The sequence below is a fragment of the Myotis nattereri genome, assembly GCF_964212035.1.
Source record: "Myotis nattereri genome assembly, chromosome: 2".
NCBI lineage: Eukaryota > Metazoa > Chordata > Mammalia > Chiroptera > Vespertilionidae > Myotis > Myotis nattereri.
In genome coordinates this window covers 29,995,633-30,004,753 of record NC_138076.1, presented here as the reverse complement: position 1 = coordinate 30,004,753, position 9,121 = coordinate 29,995,633, and the positions used below count along the sequence as shown (strand labels likewise).

Below are 9,121 nucleotides of genomic sequence, written 5' to 3'. Positions count from 1 at the left end.
CCTTTCTCCCCTCCTCCCCGCTCCGCCGCCCGCGCCCAGTGTATCTACTCCCTCCTCACGTCACTCGCCAGCGCGCCATGCAAATCACCGCCGCCGCCAGCTCCCATTGGCCGCGGCGCGCGCATTTAATGGCAGCCCGGGCCGGGCGTATGGCTGCTGGGCCCCGCGCGCCGCCGGCCCCGTGTGCGCCTCCACTCCCAGCGCAGGGCCCCGGGCAGGCAGCGGGCAGCCCGGGCTCGGCGGCCCCGGCTTCCTGGACTTCGCTGCGCGCCTGCGCTCCCTTGGCTGCCCCCGGCCCCCCTCCCCAGCTGCACTGTAATCCCCCCAGCCCCCCTCCCTTCCCCCCTCGGCGCCTCGCTCCCCCCTAGGCACCTGGGACCCGCACATGCCCAGCGCACGCGGCGCGCCGCCCAGCTAGAAGTTGCATCCCCGGAGTTGGAGGCCGCTGAGGACCGAGTGCAGCAGGAAGGAGACGGCGCCGGGCGACAGCGGCCGACGAGGAGGAGACCAGAGTCCCGGATCCGGGCCCGCGCATCATTCTCGTCCCCCAAAGTGGAGCTGCAACTTGGCCACGATTGCACCTGTTTGCACTGCTCAGCCGAGAGCGACCCTGCAGCTGCTGCGGCGGCGAGGACAGCGACCCCGGTCATCACCCTCTTTGGCAAGTGGTTTGTGCACGAGGAGAAACTTTCCACCTGTGAGCGGACCGGCGCTGAGTGCGTGTGTTTTTTGCTTCTTTTTTGTTGTTTTTGCCTCCACCTCCCCCCTTCTTCTCTCCGTTAAGACCTCTCCCCACACACCCACCCCCAAGTATCGCTCTGTTTGAGTCCCTCTCCATCTCCCAGCCCCCCGGCCGTCTATGCTCCAGGCCCTCTCTGCGTGGTGCCGGTGAACCCGTGAGCCGCCCCAATGTACAGCATGATGATGGAGACCGACCTGCACTCGCCTGGCGGCGCCCAGGCCCCCACGAACTTGTCAGGCCCGGCCGGAGTGGGCGGCGGTGGGGGAGGCGGCGGCGGAGGCGGCGGGGGCGCCAAGGCCAACCAGGACCGGGTCAAGCGGCCCATGAACGCCTTCATGGTGTGGTCCCGAGGGCAGCGGCGCAAGATGGCCCAGGAGAACCCCAAGATGCACAACTCGGAAATCAGCAAGCGCCTGGGCGCCGAGTGGAAGGTTATGTCCGAGGCCGAAAAGAGGCCGTTCATCGACGAGGCGAAGCGGCTGCGCGCCCTGCACATGAAGGAGCACCCGGATTACAAGTACCGGCCGCGCCGCAAGACCAAGACGCTGCTCAAGAAGGACAAGTACTCGCTGGCCGGCGGGCTGCTGGCGGCCGGCGCAGGCGGCGGAGGCGCCGCCGTGGCCATGGGCGTGGGTGTGGGCGCGGCGGCCGTAGGCCAGCGACTCGAGAGCCCCGGCGGCGCGGCGGGCGGCGGCTATGCGCACGTCAACGGCTGGGCCAACGGCGCCTACCCCGGCTCTGTGGCGGCGGCGGCCGCGGCCGCGGCCATGATGCAGGAGGCGCAGCTGGCTTACGGGCAGCACCCGGGCGCCGGCGGCGCGCACCCGCACGCGCACCCGGCGCATCCTCACCCGCACCATCCGCACGCGCACCCGCACAACCCGCAGCCTATGCACCGCTACGACATGGGAGCGCTGCAGTACAGCCCCATCTCCAACTCGCAGGGCTACATGAGCGCCTCGCCCTCGGGCTACGGCGGCCTCCCCTACGGCGCCGCGGCGGCCGCCGCCGCCGCCGCGGGGGGCGCGCACCAGAACTCGGCCGTGGCGGCGGCGGCGGCGGCGGCGGCCGCCTCGTCGGGTGCCCTGGGCGCTCTCGGCTCTCTAGTCAAGTCGGAGCCCAGCGGCAGCCCGCCGGCCCCGGCGCACTCGCGGGCGCCATGCCCCGGGGACCTGCGTGAGATGATCAGCATGTACTTGCCGGCCGGCGAGGGCGGCGACCCGGCGGCGGCGGCGGCCGCCGCGGCGCAGAGCCGGCTGCACTCGCTGCCGCAGCACTACCAGGGCGCGGGCGCGGGCGTCAACGGCACGGTGCCCCTGACGCACATCTAGGGACGCGAGGGGCACTGCGGCCCGCGCCCGCGACGCGCGAGAGGGAACGTGCGGCCAGACCGAGGTGCCCGGCCCGGCCCCGCGCGGCCTGGCTTTTGTGCAGACGTTCCCACCTTCTTTCCTTCCAGGGAAACACTGGCGACGAACACTAGGTGACACCACCCCCGGGCCCCCGCTCGCCTGCCTGGGAGCTTCTGGGAACGGCTAGGCGCGGACACAGTCGTGCGTTTTAGACTGAACTTGGTGTTTTCTTGAGACTTTTTGTACAGTATTTATCATCCACAGAGGCTGGAAGCGTCTCTTTGCTGGAGGGGACACAAAGACCAAGCCAGGCAAGAGGCGCCTCCAACTTTTCTGTCCCGCCGGCGCGCTCGCGCCCGTCCTGCCGCGCTTCCTGCTGGCGTGTGGTCGCCCGGGCGCTGTTCGCATCTGTTATCGGTGTAGTAAGGCAGATCCAAACACAGGTTTTTCGTAGTTGTTACCACTCTTGGGTTGGTTTGTTAATTTATACAAAGAGATGCCCCCACCCCCTTTCTGATGGCAGCGTTATATTCTGAGTTTTTGTAAAACTTTTCTGTATCTGAGCTTTTCCATTTTTTTTTGTTTTGTAATTATTTCTTGTAAATGCATTGTGAAATTTTAATTTTGGCGTTTCAGCGTGGGGAGGGGTATTCAGATTATGTACATAGTTTCCTAAAAAGCCTTTCTAGTAAAAAAAAACGAAAAAGATAACCCCTCTTTAAAAACGCATCGAGTCAATAAATTTAAGAGAGGAAAAAAAACTCGGTTCTTCCCATAAATTTGAAACGTGCTAATTGTATATGCATGTTTTACGGGCTCCAAATACAATTAGTAAGTCTGACGAAGGAGAAATTATCAGCATGGTTTAAGAGTGAAGGGAAACCCAGAGGAGAGGGTACGATTTTTATGGAGCTGCGTTCAGTGGAAGGGAAGGAAGTTAAAACCAATGGATTGTTTTGTAGAGTTTACAGTGTTAATACAGAATGGGAAATAATTACAAGAAAAAAAGTCGTTATATACTCCGGCCCTTCGGTGTGTTTGTATCTTTGGGCCAGCACTGCGGGATTTTTTGATTCCTTCCTGTGGGCTTTGCATCCTCTGGCCGGCCCCAGATCCGTGCCCCCAGGAGAGAAGAGCCCAATGGCGGGACCAGGCCAAGGTTGGATGACAAAAGACCACTGCAGGGGCATGAGGGCCCCAATTTCCCCGCAATTAACAAGATTGCAGGTGGAATTTATCTAGATTTGGCTCAAGGAAACACAATCTCTCAACCAAAATGTACTGTAACCAAGCCCCCTCCATCCCTCCCTCTGGCTTCTTTCTCCTTGAGAAAGAGCCGAATAATTTTGTTGGATTTTCGCACACAGACACAAAATTGACCACTCTCTCCCCCCTCTCCCCCACCCCCAGCCCCAGTGAACTGGGATACAAGTTGCTAATCAATGTGAATGCAAAATGCGGTGTTTATTATTCCTGACCATATCCAAGGTTGGTTAACGCTTTAAAATTTTTAGTTATATTTTTTTCTAGGTGTTTATTGGTACAGTGAAGTTTTTTTTCTGGAATTTAAAGTTTTCTGTAAAACTTTGTCTTCAAGTAATCTGACAGCATTAAATATTGAATTTTAAAGTTATACTGTAGCAAATACGTTCTGAAATTAGTCACAACATAAAAGTGAAATTATATTTTTGAAAAAAGAAACCTTTAACCCAGATCAAAATATGTTGATTTCTTCAACCCCCTCATTTTCTCAAAATCTTTTCTTATCCTGGAATGAGTAGACTATCCTTCCAAAAATGGGCCTATCTTGGTGGGTTAATGAGAATCACATTCAACCTGCATTAAAGAATAGCTTTAAGTAAAATGCTAACCTGACAATTGATGTGTAATTTTTTTGGAGTCATTTTGATACTTTTACTTAAACCACCCATTTCTTAAAGTGACTGCAAAAATTCCCCCCCCCCCCAAAAAAATGTCGACTGCTTCTTCCAAACAAGATAATAAAGCGCCCCTCCTTTCTTTCTTTCTTTTTTTCTTTTTTCCTGCCTTAGCAGGAAAAAAATCTGATCCTTTGTGAAACAGTGGCTCCTAAAAGTGTTTGGATATATGTGGGTTGCTAAGCAGAACAGCATCATGAGATCTGGGAATAAATGCCACACACAGTCCCCTCTGGGAGAGAAGCTTTGGGAGATTCTGGAATGCTCTGTTAACTCACCAGCCCACATAAGGGCCAGACCTCATTTTCTCTGATATTCGCAGAGTTAAATGGACTCCCTAGTTCTTCTGCTAACTCCCAAGCTAGAAACCTCTCCCTGCACTTACCAAAGTGGCAGACAGATGTGTGGCTGTGCTCACATAAGTGTATGCCCAAGTTTATATCTATTCTCAACTCTTGGCATCGAAGTCTTAGCTCAACACACCTATTAGTAATGTGGGTCACACTTGAAATGTTTGAGACTGAAGGCTGTGCAGTCTACTGGGGACTCCAGGCAGACCTGTCTGTTGGTTTCCCAGAAGATGGATTTAGAGTTTGGCATTTTTCTGTATGTGCCTCATGCATAGTCAGCTGAAGCATTCAATGCCAGGTACCCCAAGTCACTTGTTAAAAAACCCAGAAAGGACTTAAAATAAGAATCCCTAAACTGCAGCGAATTTGTTTGGTTGGCTAGAAGGACAAGGAGAAAAACAAATTCTTTAATGACTTCATTTAAAAACAATATGGGATGGGGGTGGGGTGTGGAAGGAGAGAGATTGGCTAGGATTCCTCTCTCAGGAAGAGATCCCATCAGGCCCGCATTGTTTCTCCCATTTAAATTCACGGATTTATTCCACTACAGAACCAAACTGTGAATTCAGTTCTTGCCAAGGTGCTCCCCATCATATTCATGAAATATTATCTGATGGTAATTGTTATATGATGGCTTCAGTCGCTTCCTAAATCGTGAGATGGTATTTCTATTTTGTTTGAAACCCGTGTGGAGAGCGCGGACCGGGCTATTTGGGGGCCTTTACGAAGTTTGCATAACTTCCAGCGAGGACAACCGCGGGAATTCTTCGTAGGCAGGCCTTTGCGCGCAGCCGGGCTCTCTTAGCTGAGGGTAGCAAGGCTTTGCTGGAGGGTTTTTCCGCCTGTCTCTTAACCCCCTCTACACCACCTCATCTTAAAAACAAACAAACAAAAAAACCCACCCATTTGCCCCCTGTAATTGTTGTTAGGACTTTGAATCACCTCCCGCCAAAGAAACCCACCAGTAGCTAGAAATGAATTAATCTTAAAACCAGTAGCGGGTACTGCGCGCCTGCTCTGCAGATGCGTGTCGGGTAGCGTGACTGATAGGTCTATTAAAATCATGCCTGTGGGAGAAGAATAGCGCGCATATTCACGCATTTCATCTTCCCGACAAAGACTGGGCCACGCAGATTTCTGTCTCCGGGAAATTCTGGTTAATTCGAGAAACTCGTCGCGGGTGGCAGGCCCCTGGAAGGCGCGCTCCAGGGCGACCTGGGCTCCCGCCCCCGCCGCCCGCGGCCCCCGCGCTGCCACCCCCGCTTCCGCAGCCTGGCCCGCGAGACAGAGGCTCCAGATACGTCGGCGGTGAAATGTAATCATAGGTTTGATTCCGTGGAAACTTCGAGTGAAAGCAGACTTGGCCTTGGCGCAGCTCTTTTTCCAGCGTGGCTCTTTGGCGGGAGTGAAAGGCCGGGCCAGAAAGGAAGGGGGGAGGGGGCGCGGGCTCCCCGAGGCGCGGGGCGCAGGAAAGTGGGCCCCGGTTCTGGCCCCCCAGTCCTGCAGGATCGGGAGTGCCGGCCGGGACGCCGGGGCGGGGAAGTGGGCAGGCAGGGACCTTCACCTTCGCCCTCTGCTCCCGGCCCCGGGCCGGCGTTTCCCAGCCCGACGGGGTGCCGCCGAGCTCTTCCCTGCCCCCACTCCTCTCCCCGGCCTCCCTTCCTGCTCCTCCCACTCTCCCTCCCTCCATCCCCGGGGCCCTTCCTCTCCAGCTGCGCGCCCGCTCGGCCCCCGCTGCGCCCACCCCCGGGAACCCAACTGACGCGGCGGGCGGCGCCCTGCGCCCAGGATCCGGGTCCTGGGTCCCCTCCCGACGGGGGCAACAACCCCACCCCCGCCCCCGCCTTCCCGAGGTCGCCCTTCTCTGGCCTGGTTCACAACTGAGCCCTGAGCAGTGGGCGACTTCCAGGCCTCCGCTCCTCATCCAGCTCAGTTCTTTTCCTCTCCACCTTTCAGAATCCCCTTCCGGTCGCGCTGTCCATTCACTTCTCCTTTATTTCCTCTTCGCCTCTCCCTTCCTCTCCTCGCTGCCTCCAGCATCCCCCCTTCCCTTCTCTCCGGCCTTCTCTTTGTCTCTCCTCGCCGCCTCCTGGATCCTCCAAGGCTTGGCCCCTGCTCGTCCCGGCGGAGGTCCCAGGACGCTCCCTCTGAATCTGGGGTCAAGGTCGGCAGGTGCCTGGGAGCTGCCGGTCCCCAACCTTCCCTCGGCTGCGTCCCCACGGGCTCGGAGCGGGAGGGGCTGGGGGTCCCAGGTACCTGCTTGGAGCCTGCGGCCTGGGCGTCCGCCCCCAACTCACTTGGGTGCAGCCTGGGCTCAGAGGCCGGGCGGGGTGTCAGCCGCCGGGGGGATTAAGATGGCTGATGCGAGGGAAGAGGGAAAAGTGTTTTTGTGTTTAAAGAGGCCAGGATTAGTGGAGAGAAAGTCCTGACCCGAGGTCAGCTGCAAGTCAAACCCTTTTACAATCAGCCAGCGGAACAAGCAGGTCTCCGGGACTGGCCGCAACAAGTGGGAGAAAGGAGGGGGAGGGGAGGCGGGGCGGAGGAGCGGGGGGCTGGGGGGGAGGGGGGCAGGGGAGGGATGGCGGAGGCCGGGAGTAGGGAGATCGGCACCCCGGGGCTCAGCAAGTGCAGGGCGGCAGGGAGAGGGACACACCCGCATCCCGGGCCACAGCCCTCGCAGTAGGGGCGCCGTGGCGGGAATCGGCGCGGCGCGGGTGGGAGCTTCACGGGGCGGGAGCAGTTGGCCCATCAGAGTTCTTTTAGAATGCCCGCATCTCCCATTTCCTGAGCCGTCTTCCTTCTGCTCCTCGGACCCAGCCTGGGGAGAATGCTCGCTGGGCTCTGTCTTATAAAAGCCATCTCATTTCCATGAGAAACCAAAACCAAAAGACTGGATCCTCCTCGGTCGCTCTGCCTTTTGCGTTCTGACAGGCTCTCCAGCAATCGTTGCCTTACTTAGGTCTTTGCAAATCTTGGTGTGCGTGTGTGGCAGTATTGGGAAGAGGGGAATGAAATAACTGTATTAAAGCTGTCTCTAAAACCGCATTCTCCGTCAAGGTGGAGGAATGAAGCATGACATGGTTCATCAGGAGGGAAATCTTCGGGGCTCACCTGAAAAGTAATAAAAATGAGTTTGAGGTGGAGGGTGGGGTGTGGGGGTGGGGTGGTGTCAGGGAAGAAGCAAGTAAATACGTGTATCTTCCTTAGCAGTCATGTTGGGAATTTGTGCTGAAATAACTCCATCAAGAGTTTTAACAAACATGAAACACAGATAAAGAACCCAAACAAGTGATGTGTCCAAAGATAGAAAGAGGTCATCTATTTTGATAATAAAAAAACAGGATTGCCAGGTTTTCCTCTAAAGTGGCTTTTCATGTTTAAATATAAAAACATCAACAAGAGGAGAGAGAGAGAGAGAGAGAGAGAGAGAGAGAGAGAGAGAGAGAGAGGGAAGCAATTTTTAAAACAACACAAAACAAATAACTCCAAGAGAACTGACACATACCCACAGCCTAGCCTGGGTACGCTGGGGTGCTGAATGGGTTTGGGGTTCCATAGCAAGTAACAGATTGTTACTTGGTAAGTTGCTAACTGCAACCTATGGGGAAAATTTGCCTGTGGCAGAAACTCTGGACATGGGGAGTAATTCTGAGTGCCCCGCAGGCAGCTCCCCTCCGAGGATTTAATTGCCCCGCCACTTCAGAACAACCGTGTGGCTACATTAAAGATGTTGTTTGTGAGGAACAGCAGGTCATCACATGCAAAGCCTCGAAATAGTCAGCCAGTCAAATCAGTGGAAAAAAAAATCCGCTTTTGTTAGATTTTGCCGTTTCAGGAATTAGGCATTCACTGCAGAGCTGCAGTTTTGAGAAATTGCAATGTCAGGCATGTTCCCAATGGGGAAATATTGTGAGAGTGTGGAGGAATGTAAGATTGGGTTTGACAATGGGGAAACTGACAAGAGTTATCACCCAGACATTGTTTTCTCTCCGAGCACCCCCCAAATGCTAACTAGAGATGATATCTAGTGGCAGCAATAACACTCTATGTTTGTCCTACACACTTATAAGATATGAAAACAAGAGTCTTAGACATCTAAAGAATTGACCCAGGATTTCACATGACGAATACTGCAATTGATAGGGCAAAGTGCCTCATGGCAATATAAAACCTATACACAGTGTAGCAGCAGTGTCAAGAGAAATTCAAAGCAGAGGCCAACTTATATTTTTTATTTCTAAGCAACAGAAGAGGTGAAAATCCAGGTGAGCATGTTTTAAAGGATTTAGAAACCTCACGCTTTTAGTTAATCCAAACTCTTAGGGGGAAATCTCAGTAAATGGGAAAACCCAAACTTGAGCAATAAATTTAACATGAACATCCACGTAGATGGAGAAGCAGGAGCTTTGTTCTTTGTGTTCAAAATTGAACTGAAGAGTGATGTTTATCCTTGAAAAAATTTGGCCATTTGCATTTTTACCGAGAAATAACATATCTGCGTTCAAAGAAAAGGAAGGATCAATGTGAAAAGTTAGTCAATATGGTATTGATAGTATTTCTAATCTTCGTTGAATGGTAATACAGCCACCTGGGAAAGAAAGAAGAATTGGAATAAGACAACTTCAGTAAAAGCATGGCTTGTCACAGATCGGCTCCAGGTCCTTGGTCAAATGTCCTTAACTCCGAGTTCATTTTTTTCATATGCAAAACAGAAATAAAACCAACTTCATAAGAATATAG

The 9,121-nt window shown here is 54.4% G+C and overlaps 1 protein-coding gene across 1 annotated transcript; it reads left to right on the top strand.

Annotated features, from left to right (window-relative positions):
• The first annotated feature begins 818 nt into the window (after nt 1-818).
• Nucleotides 819-4,098, top strand: SOX1 (SRY-box transcription factor 1). Its single transcript, XM_081114750.1, has one exon. It carries the CDS (start codon nt 910-912, stop codon nt 2,071-2,073), a length of 1,164 nt encoding a protein of 387 aa, XP_080970876.1. The 5' UTR covers nt 819-909; the 3' UTR covers nt 2,074-4,098.
• Nucleotides 4,099-9,121: the final 5,023 nt, after the last annotated feature.

Coding starts and splice junctions, on each gene's coding strand:
- SOX1 (XM_081114750.1), top strand. CDS start 910: ATGTACAGCATGATGATGGAGACCGACCTGCACTCGCCTGGCGGCGCC.